This window comes from Perca flavescens, chromosome 10 (assembly GCF_004354835.1).
Source record: "Perca flavescens isolate YP-PL-M2 chromosome 10, PFLA_1.0, whole genome shotgun sequence".
Classification (NCBI taxonomy): Eukaryota; Metazoa; Chordata; class Actinopteri; order Perciformes; family Percidae; genus Perca; species Perca flavescens.
Window position 1 is genome coordinate 22,410,130 of NC_041340.1, and position 18,969 is coordinate 22,429,098.

Sequence of the window (18,969 nt, forward strand, 5' to 3'; positions counted from 1 at the left end):
TTGTGCACTGGAGGTTTTACGTTTCCACATCCCACTTGTCCATGTGGAATATTGGACCACGGTTGGCTTCCAAACCCATGGTGATGTCACAAATCATGCTTAATACACGTCTTAAACTCTGATTTAAACGTGGGCGCAGAGAAACTGCGAACAGCCTTCTAGCCAAACTGCACATACATCATTCTGCACAGATATCTGATCAGATCAATAGTTATGAATGTTCTGAAAGAGAAAACGTTTGCTCTTGAGTATTCACTAGATGTCGCTGTTATACCATCCACTGACTGCACTAATTAGGCCTACTGAGTGTGTTGCCACAAATAAATGCATCGAAATTAAATGAAATACCCATTTCCAAGTCAGTGGCTGGGTTTTAATGAGACTCTAGCAAAATAAGAATTGGGCAGTATAATTATTTTGTTCTTATATTTCACTCTTTATAAAGTCCAGGAAACAGGTGAGAGCATTGACAAAACATGCATGAATGGATGTTGGGTTACCTATAATGTATCTTCCAATTCATGGTATAGGCTTATTTATGGAATGTATGAATAAATACATTATAGGGGAAAATCCAAAAATGAGGCTCCTTTAAATGGATACTGTGGCCTCACGTATTTATTTGGGGCAACATTTCAATTAGCCTCAACTTTCAAGATAATTGTCAGACTTTATTACCCACACACCCTTTAAGCAGATATAGTAACGGACCTGCCCATTTACACTGCTCTCGGAGGACAGGACATTTTGACCTGGATCACAGCAGAGGCGCGTCACCGCGGGTGGGCGTGGCTAACCGGGTAAATAAAGCTGTATCCTCCGTTTCGTTGCGGCAGAGTTACCGTCTGACACGAAAAAGGAGCAGAGGCACCGAACAGCTGAGCACCTCGCGGACAATTGAACCGCAAGTGATGGAAACCCCGGAGATCATTTTATGCAGCTTCATCAGCACTCACTACTTCGGCACCATCCTCTTCTACTTGTGGCTTTTGGTCTGCGGGACACCCACAGAACTCACCAACTATGGATTACCTGATTAAAATTGGGCCACCTAATCCTGTTTGCGCCGTGACAACCGACCAGAATTAGAGCAAGAGAAGTCGTTATGGATAGTTGTGCAAATGGTGCATTCCCAGCTCAGAGAACTAGTGTCAAAAGCAGAATTTCAATCTCACGATATCGCATCTATTTGCGCGTAAAGGACGCGGACACAACGGCTTCTTTCAACGCTGCCTGAAATAGTCTGCGCTATGTGTTAGTTATTATGGGAGAACGCAGTAGTTAGAATAGAGGGTGTGTTTTGCGAGACTGGTTTGTTTCTGCTGGCTTTAATGTGATAGTGGCGACCAGCTTTTAGTGCGCGCATACCAATTGTGCGCTGCAGATCAGCCGCTCCGTTACCACAGGCGATCCACCGCAATCTTTGACAGACAACAGGCCTCACCAGCCACTGCAAAAGGTTTCACTGAAAATCCGTTTTCAACTCCTCTCATTTGAACTTCCACTATAACCGAGAGAGTTTTTAAAGCTGCACCCAGTTGCACCTGTGAGGCAGGAGCAAGCCATGGCTTTACCAGATAGTGGCATGTCTGGGGAGGAGGTACCCTTCCCAGAGATTGTAGAGCTCAATGTGGGCGGCCAGGTGTACATAACCCGATATTCTACCCTCACGAGTGTGCCAGAATCCCTGCTATGGGAGATGTTCAGTCGAAAGTCAGCCAAAGGACTGGCCAGGGACACCAAGGGTCGCTTCTTTGTGGACCGTGATGGTTTCCTGTTCCGTTACATCCTGGACTACATGCGAGACCAGCAGCTGGTTCTACCAGACCACTTCCCTGAGCGCGGGCGTCTGCAGAGAGAGGCTGAGTTCTTCAACCTGCCGGAGCTTGTCAAACTGCTGGTGCCAAAAATCAGCAAGCAGAACTCGCTTGGCGACGAGGGATGTCAGAGCGACCCGGAGGACTCCTCACCTGGGATTGACATGGCCCCTAACCTCAGCTCCCTGGGTGCTGTCGCCGCTGCCTGTGCCAGCCTGGTGCCCGGGACCATGGATGGCAAACGGTCTGGGTTCATCACCATTGGCTACCGAGGCTCATACACCCTGGGCCGTGACAGCCACACCGATGCCAAATTCCGCCGGGTGGCACGGATCATGGTGTGTGGGAAGACCTCTCTGGCCAAAGAGGTGTTTGGGGAGACGCTGAACGAGAGTCGTGACCCCGACCGCCCCCCTGAGCGCTACACGTCCCGCTACTATCTTAAGTTCACCTTTCTGGAGCAGGCTTTTGACAAGCTGGCCGATGCAGGCTTCCACATGGTGGCCTGTAATTCCACAGGAACCTGCGCCTTTGCCCATGAGCAGACGGACGACAAGATCTGGACCAGCTACACTGAATATGTGTTCTACCGTGAGTGAGACTATCGGCTTTGTTCCCCTGGTCCCCCATCCTGTCTCCAAGTGCCCCCCGACCCCCCCTCCAGCTTCCAGCCATCCTGTCCTTCTCTCTCTCTGATGGCTCCTGCACCAGTAGATGTACCGTAGATGTTGTGCCCCTCCATCTCTCTCAGCAGCCTCCAGCTTTTATCCTGTGAACAGTTACCCAGCTGCTGCTCCGACTCTTCATACCTTCTCTCAACCCCAGATCCATTCCCCTCATCCTCAGGTCCAGCTTTTGCCTTCGCTTAAACCGCCACTCCATCTAGTTGTAGTCCTTGGTCCTCAACCACAGCAACCCCACAGCCTGTCCTGCAGAGACTGATACCTTCTATATGCTATTTCCCTTTTGTACTCTATGTATTGCATCTGCCTTGGTAAAGCACAATATTGTATCCAAGAGCTCATTTTGTTAAATAAGCACCCTGGTGTGTCTATATGACTATTAAAGCAGTCACAAGGGCATAGGGGAAAGGGCTTCGAAGAGTGGCCGTGATGTACAGTGCTAGACTTTGCCTGCTTACTCAAGCAGATCAGACTCTCTCCTGCTCCTCTGAACTAAATTACCAAATAATTGGACATCTTATCAGCCTTGAGGGACGTGAGCAGACCAAGCACAAGAAAGAAATGCAACACAAAAATCTAATTTCCTTTTTAGTTTTTTTTCTTCAATGTGTCGAGTACCATGTGGTTGGGAACGTGCCATACACTAGTTTATCTGTTCAGTTGTTGTTATGAATGAATGACACTTGTGATAATACAGACACATGGACAGTTGGGGGGGGAACCATTGAGCTTTTTATTTTGAAAGGGAGCAGAAGGTGTGTAGAGTTTTCTTTTCAAAGTGACGCTTATTGTGTGGCAAATGAACAAGCAGCAGGTTTTGATAAACAACGATGAAAGCCCAAATATCAAGAGATCTCACAGACAGAAAGGAAAAAAAAAAGGTTGCCAGATGAGGTGTGTGTATTGATTGTGCAATGGAGCTTTGAGTGTTTTAATCACCCACGCTGGGAGGGAAGAGAAGATGAAAGTGTTACTCACTGCTCTATTTTTGTGCTTCTTCGACCTTTCTTTGCACAATTACATATTTAAGAGCATGATTAAAGTGAAGCGCTTCTTGGGACAGGCTTACATGATTACATGTTGTTTCCCAAAAAAAGAAAATGGCAGTCACCTTAGCGGATCACGTTTTGAGTGTTCTGTAAACAGTAATGTTATTCTTAATACTCAGTTAGGTATTAGTTTAAGCTGTTGCGTATTTGATGATAGCTCTCACTTACTGAAAGTGAATACTGACAAGAAAGGGTAGGATTACGTGTAAAGACAGCCACAGCCCAATGTTTTCTCACTACTGTAGCAAGGGCATGTTTATATAGCCAGCGGGTATAACTTCAGTTATAAAGAGGTGAGTTAAGAAAGACAGTCATTCCCAGATACAGCCTCAGGACACATCTGCACATCATATACAGTACCTCAGACTAAAACACAAACGGAAGGCACTTAAGACTAAGCTGATGACATAAAAATGCAGACAGCGTTAGGAAAATGTCCCAAATGTAGATGCTATGACAAGATTATGAATAAGAGGTTGAATATAATGTTTTAGTTGAGAAACAGCCATCGAGGCAGTGTAGTGCAGGATTCCTCCTGAGCTAGATGGTGTCAGGTTGTAGTTTTGGCAGACTGTCTGACAGTGACAATAAATGTATTCTGAGATGTCTAGAAACTGCAGTGTTGTGTTTCAGTGTGATGAAGTGCTGTTGACATCTGAGTCATTATATTAGACCTGCTGCGGTGTGTTGCTGCAGGTGTAGACAACACTGAAATTAAAGTGTTCAGCAAAAAGCGAAATTTATTTGTCAAATAAAAGATGTTTTCTTTCTATTCGGGTTGTATTTTCCATTCGTGACAAAATGTTTTTTCCGTATTGAATGACATTCAGAACAAACCATGAGGAAAGTGGTGCATGTCCTTATATTACTGCAGTTACATTTTCAGTGACAATACCACTCAGTCACAAGTAAACCATTTCAAATTTTCATCTCACCATTTCCCATAAAAGGGAATGTCCTTGGACATGAAATTAAATGTTGAGAACTCTAGCCTCAGGCACTATCTCCCCCATCCTCCCATCTGCTTTTCCACTTTTTTTCCACATTTTTTTCTCTTCTTTTCAGCTCCGTTTTTGAGTTGACCAGAAAACGGAGCCAGGATAAAAATGAGGACATGCATAACAGCCTCTTTTAAAGCAGCTTACAAAACCCTTATTTTGTTAACAATAACTTACCTAATTAATACTTAGAGTAAAAACCTGGAAGCAGATCAGGCCTAATATACCAGGCTGTGAAATACTGTAGCTGTATAGGCTTCACAAGATGAGAGATGGTTTTTGTCTGCTGTCAAAAAAAACTGCATTTTTATCGAGCAAACCCACACACAGAAAAGTGGTCATAATTTACACTTGAACAACAACCAGGGTTATGTTTATGTAGGTGAGGCAGTTTTATGTTGTTTTTTTTTACCAAGAGATGATCACAATATAATAACAATTACCGTAGTATGAGACCTCCATACCTGATCTCATTCTGCATTCTAGATAAAAGCATGCCTGATGAGCTTCACAAAAACTGTTGAAAAATCTATGTGGCTGCCATCTTGTAGAACAGATGATTTATTTATTTTTTTTGCTGTCTGGAATGCATGACGAATCCTCAGAAACAATACCGCGCCTGCAGTGTCTCTTTAGCCCATAACAAACACAGTTACACATGCATTCCTCAGTCACTGTCCTCCAGCACTCCCATGCAACTCGGGAGCGCCAAGGTCAGTCATTAGCACAAGCATGGAGAGATGCGCCTTATGTGTGAAATTCCTCCACGAGTCGCCTTGAGACTCAACATTCAACAGTAGATGTGTTGACACTCCGACATTGAACAGCAGCAACAGTGAGGTCCACAGGCTGTGATGAAATGCTGCTTGGGTTTTTCTTTTACTTCTTTTTTTCTGTTGTGTAACTTGTGGCTGGAAAGTGTAGCACGCCTGTCTCGTGTGCCAAACGAGCAGGTTTTATTTGTGTCACCATAGTGGTATACCTATTCTATCCAGGGTGTTACAATAAAGGTTTTTTTTACAGCTAAGTGAGAAAGAGGGGGAAGACATGCAGGAAATCGTCACAGGTCGGATCCGAGCCCTGGACCTCTGCGTTGAGGCATAAACCTCTAGGTATATGTGCGCCTGCTCTACCCACTGAACCAACCCGGCCACCAATAGAAATATTTTACCATGAAAATCTGCTTCTCTGCCTTTTGGAAAAAATCCAAATAGCAGGTTGCATCATTTGCTCACCACACAGCACACAATCTATTTATTTACATTTGTGTTTACCCATACCACAAGGTTTGAATTGAATACAATTTCTCAGTGAGCTTGTGCAATTCATTATTAAACTCTTGTCATAAATGTACAAGGCACAAAACAGAGCTCCCTGAGAGTACAAGACTGCTCTCTCTACCTCGAGGCAATGATTTGACCCATGTCGTGTTCCCGTGGTGCTATTGTCGCTGTAGGCGGCTCTACGTGGCAACATGCCTTGGCTCGATCTGCTTTCCTAAGAATGATCCCCTTGTCTCGTAGCCAGCTGGGTCATCGCTTCCCCTATTTGGAAAAAGAAAGGAAGAGAGCAGAGAGGAACAGGAACGGATGTACGTCAAAGGAATAAAAGGATCGGAAAATGGGGCAATGAAGCAGAGACAGGGAGACAGATAACCTGGTGGAAGCTATGAGAGTGGGAGAGTATTTAACTTGGATTAGGTGTTCCCATCTTATCTCTCTTCCTGAGCAGCATGAAATGTCCTGTTATTCAGAGAGGTGCTGGACCATCCCGACAAACAAAGCCCTCAGTGGGCCGTACTGTAATGTGTTCCCCTGTGTCCTGTCTGCTCCGTCAACACTCACAGAGAGATTCAGTTACACTGACAGATACAGTATAGATCCACAGGATTAAAGTATGGTTGGGATTAATATTGATTCATAGTATGATTTGATCAAAAGAAAGGGGGGAAATTGATATTTTCAAACTGAAAAACAATGATTTTTCTTCCTTCTATTTATGTCAGTCATGAGCTATGCCTTTAATTGACTATAACCAGCCCCGATTTCCAGACTGCGTCCTCTTTTATGAATAGACATACTGCATGAGTTAGAGTGACAACACAGAGCACCAGTACCGCCTTTTCTCAAAATCTCAGACTGAGTATACTATCAGATGTTGTCTGCATGCTGCTGTTTCCGTTCATTCAGAGTGTTCAGCTGCAACTATCTGTGGCTCGGCCTCGATGCCTTGTCTATTTTCAGATCTACAGTATATGCCAGTATGTTTTGGCTCCTTTTTGTCCGGTTGTTTGTGCTTACGTGGATGTTTGGCGGACAGGCTGGATGAGTGTTTGGGAATCTGTGTTGGGTGGGTTGGCGCTGGGTTGGTATGGGGGCCATGCCTAGGCAATGAACTAGGTGCACTCCCTGGCTCACAAAATGCTGAGCAGGCAGTTGGCCTCTGTAAACACAGACACACACATGCACAGAGGGAGGGAAGTTGCTAGGTGAGATGTGCAACAACCCTCCTGCGTGAGGCTAATGACTCGGAGCTCTACAGTTTTAGATCTAATTGGCTGCCTTCTTTTCACTCTTCTTTGTGATCAGTTAAGAAGGCATTAGCAGGCAAACAAGCCATTTGCCTCCCTCGTACTCTCTTGACAGCAATAAACAGTAGAAGTCCATGCTAGTATAGCAAAGCCTCGTTGCTGCTAATTACCTGGGAGTACAATAGGAGCATGTAATAGGGACCTGGAGAGAGCAGCCTGAGGCCTTCCACTGCTTTCTCCATCAAAATGTGACTTGTGTATGTGTATATAAAGGTTAGCAAAGAGCTTTTTTTATTTATTAATTTGCTCATTGCACATGTAAATTACATGAGCCCGAAACCTGCTGTGTTTATCTTTAACGACAACGCGGTTTGCCCATGCTGCCATGTAAGCCCACATGCGCAGCGTACAGTAGCGCTGGCTCGGGGCATTTTTTATCTCATTTTGTGTTGGGTTATTTATAGTGAACCAGGCATGGAGTCAGATGTGTACCGTCACTGCACTCCTCTATCCTCCAGCATGGGTACACATGCTCCGTTGCTGTCCCTCCTCCTCCTCCTCTTCACACGTCTTCTGCAGAGAGAAGCTATCACAAAACATATTGGCCCACAAACTCCATTGTGCAAGGTCAGGGGGTAGCTATACCCAAGGGGGGAGACAGAGAGGGGAGTTAACAAGGGACTCGATCTAGCGGTTTAGGTCACTAGTGACGTACAGTAGGCCTATTGTATCTCTATAACTGTAACTCTGTCTCTCTCTATATGTTGTCTCTTTATTATTCTCTTTGACTTCACAAACTTTTCTTTTCTTTTTAAAGCTCAAAGACACAAATAATAACAGACAGACATGACAGAGGAAAGCATGAGGGATGGAAATACAAAGTAACAGTAGGATGGGAACGAGGGAGCATGAGTTAAAGAGAGTGAGTCAGAGTGTAGAAGCAAGTTGGAGGATTTAAAAGAAAAGCAACAAAAAGTCGAAGTCAAGTGGCAAAGTTCCTCATAGACAGTACCTAGAGATTGTAAATATGTGAAGAAGAGCACGAGGAGTGGGGCAGGAGCAGACTGAAAGGAAAGGAGGTAGAGAAAAAAAGAGAAATGCCATTGGGCAAAGTGAGGTGGAAGGCAATAAATCTGATGCAATATATTATTTTTTTTATGTTATGTTACTTTATTCCTAAATAATGCAGCAAGCTAACATACAATTTCTTCACCAATAAATTCACATAGTGATCATGAATTTGGGTTATTTGTCTGGGGGATTGTAAATGATTAATTACTTATAATTCAGGATTTTTACTATTAATCCTGGTTTGTTTTTATGCTGTTGTTTGAAGGGTTGTTATTTAACCCCCCCTCCCTTTTTAAACAATTTTTATCAGGGAATATGTTGTTTTTATGGTTTTAAATATTTCCTATGTTTTTGTTTTGGTTCACTAGGATGGGTGCACGGTATGTTTTTATGGATAACTAAATTGAGCCCTAGAACTTGGTGCTTTTAGGTATTTGTGCCCAGGGACCCATTGTCTCCTAATCTGTTTATAACTGATGCTAAAGTTTCTTTAATGAATGTCTCAAGATGGTAAATGACTTTAATCTGATGTTTTAATTGCATGCCATCAATCACTGACAGGGAGGGGGTAATGTTTTTATGATGAAGAGTTATACAAAATAATTGATTGAAAAGGTTAGCGTCAACAACACAACAAAGCATTCCACTTCATGTATTTATTTAAACATATAATAATGTTGTAACAGGTACACAGTACATCAGTGTGGTGAAAACAATGTGTACGTGTCGTGAGCAGTTACTATGTATCTGCTGATCGAATGTATTTCGCTTTAAGCAGTGAGTTGTAAATGTGTGTGTCAGCGCTGTTGTTGTTAGGACGGGGTTCACCTCGGCCATCTGGAGATTTGGGCTCTAATCTGCCCCTCTAATTATCAGTAATCTGGACAGGCAGGTTTGTCCTTGGTGCTGCAGTCCTAGACAGGGATGGACCCTGGCTGAGACTGAAGCAGGTGGCAGGGGGGGCTGCAGGGGCTGAGGGGTGCCAGGATGGGCTTTAGGGTGCTTAGGCAGGCTGGTTTTGGGCTCTGGTAGCCAGGCCGCAGCTCAGGGTGTTTTAAAGCAGGGGAAATTAAAGAGCAGGCAAATCAGCAGGACACTTGGATCAAACTGGATTGCAAGTCTGCAAAAATAAAAATCATATAATAGACTTTTCTACACCCAAAAGAATTGAAAAACCTTATCAGCTGGTTAGTTATTGATGACTTGGTTTCTTCCTTCTCTTCCCCCCTTTCTGTCCTCTACCCTCCACTCCACTGCTTTTCTTACTTGGCAGCAGCTCTCCAGCTGTATATACATCACGCATTTCCTCTACATTATGTAGATTGACAGATTTGTAATTACTCAGAGACTTGTGAGTACACTCCAGTGATTTTGATATGGACGACTATGCAACACATAACACATGTAAAGTTAGTATGCAGAATATATTGTTATCATGTCTGATTACGCGTCTGTATGTATTTGCTCTGATGGCAATCAGAGAGAAAAGACAATGAATGAGAAAACAGTAGGTGGTGAGGCCCACTCCGTCATTAGGCGCCATACTGATGATCACTTCACAAAGCAGATGTTGGATATCTGAGCTGAATACTAGATCATTAGATTTAAAACATGCCATAATTGCCAAAACTATGTAGCGTGAGCTCCCTTTAGAACAGCAGGAGAGAGCCATATGTACAACTTCACACTCTGGATAGAAGGCTTCTCTCAGTCTGAGAGACATTACTATGCATTTGTGTAGCTCTGGCTCCTGCATTTCATTGTGGCGTTACCATGGAGATGATGCTGTCCTCCTGTCAGTGGCCACAGTGAATTTTAAAAAGTAGCCTACCAACAGTCTAAATGACCTGATCATATTCAAGGTAACAGAAGCAGCAGACGTCAATCATACATTGCTAGGTATTTGAGTCAAACAAAAATAACACATAAACTACAATGATACTGCAGCTGTTTTCCAAAAGAGGATTAAACTGTTTTTGGACATATTTGTGGAAACAGCGTTTAAAGGTCCCATGGCATGAAAATTTCACTTTATGAGGTTGATAAAGGCTCTGCCTTTGAGAAAATGAAAGCTCAGATGGGCCGATCTGGAATCTTGCTCCTTATGAGGTCATAAAGAGTAAGATTACCTCCCCTTTCTCTGCTTTGCCCGCCCAGAGAATTTGGCCCACCCATGAGAGAGAGACATCATGGCTTTCAAACGAGCAAAGTGGCAGTTGGTCAAGGCCACACCCCCACCCTCCACCTTGCCCCTCCCACTCTCCTCCTCAATAGCTACAGACACAGAAATGGCACATACTAAGGAAAACTCATTGTGGGACTGGCTCTAGTGGCTGTAATTCTGCACCAAAGCTGAATTCGGGAAGAGACTTCAGATACAGTATTAGGGGACCACTAAGGTCTATATAAAAGCATCCAAAGAGCACCATGTTATGGGACATTTAAGCATAGCAATCCCATATAGCTTTGGTTATTACCTTTAGCAATTTAAGACATCTGTCACTGAGGTCCATTTGAGAAGACCCATCATGCTGTAAAAGAAATACTTCAATATTTTGGGAAATAAACATATTTGCTTTCTTTCTGAGAGTTAAATGAGAAGATTGATACCTCTCTCATGTCTGTATGGTAAATATGAAGCTGAAGCCAACAGCTGACTAACTTAGATTAGCCCAACGACTGGAAACGGAGAAACAGTTAGCTAGTTGTTTCTGGCCTTATGGACGATGGTGCCAGACGACCAGCAGAGACTTATTGGTCTTGAAGAAATAGTTTAGTACATATCTCCCTTTAAAGGGTTGACCTTTTTTTGACCTTGTATTTTGTAGCTACGGATTAAAAAAACAATAAATGATTTGTGAGTTTTAGATGTTACCTTTGAACAGAGCCAGGCTAGCTGTTTCCCTCTATTTTTAGTTTTTATACTAAGCTAAACTAACTGGCTGATGGTGGTAGCTTCTAATTCACTGTACAGACTTGAGCATGGTATCAATCATATTTCCTAAAAAGGTCAAACTATTCCTTAAAGTTTGTATTGTAGCTAACACGCCACCGTCGCCACGCTAACTAGCTTCCATTTGGAAAGTGACAGCTATTGCTTAACTTGCTAACGTTAGTACTGGTCTCCTCTAGACAATACTTTTTTCACATTATTTCAACTGCTGAGTCACTGACAACTCCTGAACGCTCAGTGTTATGTTCGACCCTAGCTCGGCATTAGCTGTCTCTCTTTCATGGGTCTAGTTGTGGTGATAGCATGGTGAGTAAGATATAACTCTTAGGGAATGTTTAATTCAGCACCTTCTCATGCTATCATTTAGTCAGGTTGTAAGAATACATAATGTGCTAAGATTCAATTAAATAAATATTCAGTTGGGGTGAAAAAAATAACATTACACACTGTAGGGGAGACATTTTGTGACAGAGAGGTGCCAAACCCTGGCAACAGTGACACATTAGAGTTGCTAATAGCGGTAATGATGGCTGCGAAGGGATGTGTCACACTGAACAGATGGGATAGACTGAGAGAGAGAGGCAGTGAGATAGAGGAGAGGATGTGTGAGAAAGTGCTTTGGCTTTTGCATATATCCCTGGAGAAGTGGCCAGGGGAAAAGGGTTGAGTGCTCTCTTTCGCTGTTCTCCTCCATAAGGCTTAGTGGCGGAGGAAAGCATGGAGCCCATCCCCCATTGGATTATTCCTTCAACACTGCTAAGCCCCCATACTCCCACATCCAGGCGGCCTTCAAACACATGTATTCATTATGAGAGACATTGAATGCACCGAACACACAAACACACACAGTGGTGAATATGTGTCTACCAACCCCTCCTTCCTCTACATCTTTCTTTCTTTCTTTCTCTCCATCTTTATCTGTCCTTTCAAATGCCATTACATGCCTAGAATATAACACACACACACACACACACACACACATCTGCCTGCATACACACATGTATGCAAAACAACCACACCTACACATACAGTACTCACACACATGTTTACACATGCATGCACAAACACACAAGACAGCACTCACGTCCTCTCACACACAGGCTTGTGCACTTTCTGTCAAACGTTCTCTCACACACACACACACACACACACACACACACACACACACACACACACACACACACACACACACTTGTATTCAGGTATTCAGAAAGCCAAGGCAGTGGGAGAATATTCTGTGCCGCCTCCGTTTGACACAAGCAGCTTTTCCTGTTATATAAGGCGGGTTACTGTGACGATGAGCCCTGTGGAAGGAAAGAGTGCAGGGCCTTGTGCGTCTTCATATGTCTGTACATGTGTGTGTGTGTTTATGTGTGTGTGTGTGTGTGTGTGTGTGTGTGTGTGTGTGTGTGTCTGTTGTGTGTGACATATTGTACCTGTATATCTCTACATAAGCATGCATGTAAGAGGCTGTGAGAGAGATTATCTCTTCATAGCAGCATGTGGCTGCTTCACAATGAGAGTGAGCATATGTGACACTGCATGAGCAGTATGCACGCAGGACTGTCATTACAGTAACTTGGTGTGAGACCATGTCCAAACTCATGTGGATAGATTCAAAAATGTTTAAGTATTGAAGTTTTTTTCCGTCCACAGAGCATTTTCCAATTGTTTTCTGAAAGTTTAGCGCCCACATTCAAATACCACAACAACAAGAAACGGTTTCAGATTTCGTCTGTTCGGCATTTGCAGCCATAAAGCTTTGCGCTATTTCCTCCAGAGGAAAATGCTGTTTATTGTATACAGAGCAGGAATGAAGACCAGAGGAAGTGAAAATTCTTCAAAATAACAAATCACATGAGAGAGCCTGAGAATACTCAAATGTATCATATGTTACAGTGACATTTTGGATTGACACTTTGTTTTCCCAATCCACCCTACAACACAAAAGAAGCAATTTCGAATTGTGGTGTGTTCTCTGTGTTCAAAAACCCAGGATTAGTGTGAAACTGACAGCCAAAAATAGACAAAAGATTCTTCTCAGCCAATCTGAGGCTGTGTACCATCATGTAGACGGTAAAAATCAAAGGAACGAGAAAAGATTGGCTGTTTGTAAAGAGAGAGGGGACAATTGAAAATGGTTGGGTTTTCAAATACTAAGAGGTGCAGAATGTGCTTGTATCACTTTAACTATTCTAAGAAGTCGCACCACAGCAACCAATCCTCACACAGAGATGAGATAAAAAATCAACAAACCGTGAAAAATGGCTAGTCACGCTTCAGTTAGGAGGTTTCACGCCATCCGTTCAGTTACAGTATTCCTTCTAGAATAATGTACATACAAGCAAAGGTAAAAGGGAATTCTGAAATTAAATGAAACTGTCCTCCACTCTCCTTATCTCTCATTGCCTTCCCGGTCCTGCTGAGCTCCTTTCGCTGCTAATTTCTATTTACATAATGCTCCTACACGCTCTTGTGCCAGCATGTGTTTACTTTTGTACTCTTGGAGACAAAAACTGTAAAGCTCAAAGCTGAGGTGCTTGTTTCTGTGCCAGCCACACACTACTGACACACTTTGATAAGGCAAACAAAAAAAGTGAAATGTAACCAAATTTCTGTGTGAAGCACCACTGTTAGGGGGGGCAGCAGAAACTACGCACTATAGCTTTAAGACCTTACATCAAACACACCAAACACCTGAGTATGAATATTCTATTTATCGTCTCACTTATCTTTTTTTAAAGGAATGATTTAACATTTGGGGAAATCCTTATTGGCTATCATGCCGAGGGTTAGATGAGAAGATTGATACCCCTGTAAATACGAAGGCATAACTAGCATCCAGTTAGCTTAGCTGGGAACAGTTTAACCGTGTGCCCAGCACCTCTGTGCAGTGTCTCCACTGGCTGCATGGCAAACTCACAGTGATGTCAACTCTGCAGGAAGTGACTGGCTGTTCCATTCTGTTCCATTCTTTCGACGGAGCCAATGCTTGCTGTTTCTCTCTCCTTTCAATCTTTATGCTAAGCTAAGCTAATCGCACGCTGGCTCTAGCTTAATATTTGAAGTGTAAAGTGGTATTGATCTTCCCATTCAAATCCATAGACAGTATATAAACTGGACCAACAGATCCCGTTGCTCTGGACGGAGACCAGTGAAGGATTTAGAAGCACTTTTCCGGTGAGCGCTGAACGTTACTGCGCAGCCTCCAGCTGAGAAAGACAACGTAAATGTGACGTGAGCAACCTGTCTGAAAGTTGAAAGTCTTCTGGTAGCTGTGCCAAGAGAAATCTCAATCATTCCGAATCTTGCAGAGACGGAGAGCGTAGTTATATGTAAGGAGATAACATGGGCACAGGGTAATTATTGCTAACTAAAATGCTAGTTAACATTAGTAATTAAACCTAAACAGCTAATTTAAGTCGAAACTGCCTGCGAGCTTCTCCTGTATTATACGGTAATTCCTCTACTATGCGACAGTAAGTCGCTTGGTTATGACACAATCGTTAGCCTATTTTTACAAAAACGTCTGTTACGGAGCAATAACGTGAGGTACAAGGTAATGGAGCCTTTTATACATTGTCGTGTTTCTTTAGAAATAAACAATGGACAAATAGAGTCTTTAAACGCTTCAGATGTAAAGTTATTCGCTGTCAAAGTGACGTCAAAATGAATGGCAGTCAGTGGAATGCTAACGGGAGGTGATCGCTTTGTAGCATCAAAATGGCGCCATAGGAGGTTCGAGTTCTGAAGCGAAGCTTACCCCCCTTGTTCAAATTGCATCAAGAAAAAGAATAGGTGTCTCAAAATGACAAACTATTCCTAAGTAATTGTAACTTTGCAAAAACTGCAAATTTAAAAAAAACTTAAATCTGTAATTCTTTCTCCTTGCTGCAGGTGGTTCCAAGGCAATGACCTCTGACCCCCCAGCACTCACTGAAGTGGTGACCTCTTACCCTGAGCCCAGCAGCACTGGCCCAACTGAAAGCCTTCCAGAAACTAGCAGCAGCACAACACTGGGCATACAAAACCCGCTGACCCTTGACTGTCTTTTTCCTTTAACACCTCCTCTTCCTCCTCCACCTCCCCTTGCTGCAGACAGCCCTGACCTCCCAAATCTGTCACCTCCAGTCCTGCCACCACCTCTGCCACCATCCAAACCTTTTTCTACCTTCAGTCCTTCTCCTCCTCCCTCAACACCGCCTCGGGTTAAGAGCCCCCAGCGTCCGCCCGCCCTCAACCTAAAGACGCTGCCACGGCCCACTGTTAGGGAGAACGGTGGGCCCCCGCTGGGGTTGGACGAGGAAGAGGAGGAGAAGAAGATGCTGGAGGAGGATCTGAAGAAATGCATTGACGACTTTAAGAAGATTCGCTTGCCCAGAGAGTTTCCGGATCGCAAGAGGCACTGGCAAAGTGACTTGCTTAAGAAGTACAATGCATAGAGCTTTTTACTGCAGCGCCATGGTGAAGAAACTTGTCGAGGATTTTATAACAATGTTGTGAACAGTGGACTCCAGGTTTATATTCACGTTGCTTTGAGTCAGCAAGTTTACTTAAACCTCTTATGTAGTAGCTTTTGCATGTCAACAGAACTGAAATGTTTGATAAAGTGTAGTGCTTAGGCTGAGTTTGAATAGCAATCACACATCCATGATTAAAACACTGAGATTTGTCTTTTTCCATAACAGAAAACAGCATCCCTGAAGAGATTGTTAGTGACACGTCTTTGTTCCACACAGCTATTTGGAGACATTTTTTTACTCAGTCAAAGGATAATATATGTAATGTCTTTAGAGAGTTCTGCCCTGCTCTCTGTACTGTATTCACTGATAAAGCAACTTGAAAATGTAAGCTATGTGTGAAGGTTGAGGCATTTAACCTTGCTGATGCAAAATAAAAGAAAGAAGTGAAATCTCTGGTGCCAATCATCTAAAATATCTCACCTCATCAATATTAAACCATACGACTTCAAAGCCTTTCTTCTTCTCTCTGTCTGAGATTCAAAAGCCCTGCAGTTTGGTTCATTTTGTGATTACATTATCTTCAGGCCAGCAATGGAAAGAATTCAGAGAGAGAGAATGTGGTGTACCGGGAAGTGGAGTGGGTAATTACAGACGGCCAGCATGTGGAATAATAATGACAATAATGACTACATGAACCATTTGTTCCTCTATCTGCTCTGCATAAAATGTGCATCCAGCTTCACTAATGAATTACAAGGTGTGTTTGTATGTCTGTATCTCTAGTCCTCATTATGGGATATATGGGATAAGTCACAAAAAAAGGAAGCATTACGTTATCTTTTCAGTCACCTTGTGAACTAATTCTCAACATATTCACGCACCTAAAGCAAAAGTTTAACATTTTGAAAAAAATATGCTTTTTCTTAGCAAGAGTTATAAGCAAAGATCGCCACCGCACACGTCTGTGGGTTAGGTACAGAGCTGCACGAGGTTTGCTTAGCATAGCATAGTCCTCCAAACCATAAGACAATATTGGTCGTTTAGTCCTACTCTCTAACCAGAGAATGTAACATTGGTAGTTTTTAAAACGTCAATAACGTTGTGAAACGGTCACAGTTTGGCTAGGCTAAGGCACCAAAACTACTTAAAATGTACTACTTAAAAGGAAAATATGCCTTTGTTTATCCCCCAGCATCCTGTTTCCACTAGAAATAATAACTGAAGCAAGAGACTGTCAAATTGCTGTTTCCTTCCATGTGTATTTTTGGCCTCATATTAAAGCTATAGTGTGTAGTTTCTGTTGCCCCCAAGAGGAATTCAAAGTAATGACAACAACACTGTCGGCAGGGCGTCCACAAGGAACAGCCTTCTGTGATCGTGCACGCGCCCCCACCCCCACCCCCACCCCTCCTCCACGCAGTTGCCAGTAGCCAAAGACGACGCGGAGGATTAAAAAAAACATGATGGACTCTTCAGAAAAGGTAATTATCGTCACTCGAGCTTCTGCGCGGGAAAGTCACCGGATGCCACAATTTCCTGAACACAGCCATACTGAGAAATACAGAGTTTTAGTTTAGTTTAGTTTAGTTTAGTTTAGTTAGCAGGACAATGTGCAGTTACATTAAAAAGATGGCTGCACCAGATTTAGCATTATGCTACTTTCCATCTGTAGTCCTCCACAATAAGAGAGAGTTGTGTGGAGCAGATAGTCTTAATTAGCTTTGTAGCAACTCATTTGACAATGGCTTGAATGTAACGGACGTTCAATAATATCAAAAAGTTACACACTAAAGCTTCAAGTTTCAAGACTAAGAATATGACGCAGACCCTCCACCACATCCATATATAAATACAGTGCTGATCTTGATTTTTTTTCAATCTGTCTCATTTGACCTGAGCAGAACCAACCTGCTGCCTGTGGCCGTCCCAGAGCTTTCTATCAGCACCATGCCTCCAGCCTGATGCAGTTCAGCTCTGCGTCACCCCCCCGGTTAATATTGAGGTTAAGACATTAATCCCCAAGTGTTATGAGAGGGAAGTTGTATCTTCTTAAACATCAGACAAATAGAATAGTTTTATCAGACACACTGATAACTGCTAAGGAGCAATAGACATATCCTCTTGCTCTGAGAAGAGGATTAACAACAGATTAGTCACAGTCCTTAGAATCTCTAAACAGCAGGCTATTCCTCTCACAAACTACCCGATAGTGACAATTTATACAACCCAGTCAGTATTTGCTGAAACATTTCACACCGTCATCAACACTCAGGCTGTCTCCAACTCGCTGATGATTGCTGAGAAATCCATAGAAAAGATTCTGCGTTGCAGCTCATTAGAGAGTATTGCCTCATCAGCTCCTTTTCTTGTATTTCTCATCTTTCACCATTGGCTTGGACAGCGACAGCATGCTGGCCGGGCTCCCGGGCTCAGAGGAGTGTCGTCAGAGCGCGCCTGAGTCAGGATGCACGCAGAGGATAAAACAACAAGTCTTCCCGAGTTAAAATTCCTGTTGACTGTGGCAGAAGCTGCACAGTCTGCTGTGTTGGAGTCCTGTTAGACAAAACAGACATCCCTGTCCAAAACCAGTCCTTGATTGGCATTCTCAATTCTCTTTTACCTTTTGTATTTTTTCAGTACAGTATAACACTCTGAAGCTGGCCTTTTGACTTATTATGGATGCACTGTGAGGATTTGATCTCTGAAGTTGATAGGCTCAGCCGTTCAACAAAGGGAATACTTCTGCTTTGAAATGAAGCGGTAAAGCAGTCTAGTGGGAACAAGAAAAAACTTTTAAAGCATGAGAAATCAAAACCTTCGAATTGTAGCAGTGGTGATTATCACTGGACGGAGGTGGAGGTAACCTTTCTTTAAAGTCACTTCCTATAATTTTCACTGGATTGGCACCCAGGGCACAGATTATGTGCTTGATCTAAATAAAGCCCTTCCCCTATGAACGACAGTGCTGGGTTCAAGGCCAAGACATTGACTGAACTGTTTTCGGTGGCATACTTAACTCTGAGGAGAAAAAAGGGAGGACTGACAGCAGTGGTGGAAAGTAACTGAGTACATTTACTCAAGTACTGTGCTTAAGAACAATTGTGAGGTACTTGTACTTTAATTGAGTATTTCTTTTTTTCTGCTACTTTATACTTCTGCTCCGATACATCTCAGAGGGAAATAGTTTACTTTTTATTCCACTACATTTATTTGATTACATTAGTTACAAGTTACTTTCCTGATTCAGATTAATAATACGAAATATGACAAATGAATGATGTACTATCCCGGCAGTATACAGTTGTTAAAATCAGCTCCCACTTTACCAGCTGCAACATCAAAATGATGAACACATGCATCAATGATTATAATCCAATAATAATATGATCATAATATTATTCTGAA

General features: G+C 42.9%; 2 protein-coding genes across 2 annotated transcripts; both read left to right on the forward strand.

Moving 5' to 3' along the window:
* Positions 1 to 838: 838 nt before the first annotated feature.
* kctd12b (potassium channel tetramerisation domain containing 12b) lies at positions 839 to 4,321 on the forward strand. The gene has a single exon (XM_028590079.1). The coding sequence runs from the start codon at positions 1,565 to 1,567 to the stop codon at positions 2,414 to 2,416; it is 852 nt and encodes a 283-aa protein (XP_028445880.1). The 5' UTR covers positions 839 to 1,564; the 3' UTR covers positions 2,417 to 4,321.
* An 884-nt stretch (positions 4,322 to 5,205) lies between these two features.
* On the forward strand, positions 5,206 to 15,929 carry LOC114562435 (formin-like protein 20). Its single transcript, XM_028588811.1, has 3 exons — positions 5,206 to 5,260; positions 6,004 to 6,138; positions 14,999 to 15,929. Exons 1-3 carry the CDS (start codon positions 5,206 to 5,208, stop codon positions 15,541 to 15,543), a joined length of 735 nt encoding a protein of 244 aa, XP_028444612.1. The 3' UTR covers positions 15,544 to 15,929.
* The last annotated feature ends 3,040 nt before the right edge of the window (positions 15,930 to 18,969 follow it).

Excerpts from the sequence above, each read along its gene's own strand:
- kctd12b (XM_028590079.1), top strand. The coding sequence starts at position 1,565 with ATGGCTTTACCAGATAGTGGCATGTCTGGGGAGGAGGTACCCTTCCCA.
- LOC114562435 (XM_028588811.1), top strand. The coding sequence starts at position 5,206 with ATGCATTCCTCAGTCACTGTCCTCCAGCACTCCCATGCAACTCGGGAG. Across the intron at positions 5,261-6,003 it reads TGCAACTCGGGAGCGCCAAG|GCGGCTCTACGTGGCAACAT; the intron begins GTCAGTCATTAG and ends TTGTCGCTGTAG. Across the intron at positions 6,139-14,998 it reads AGAGAGGAACAGGAACGGAT|GTGGTTCCAAGGCAATGACC; the intron begins GTACGTCAAAGG and ends TCCTTGCTGCAG.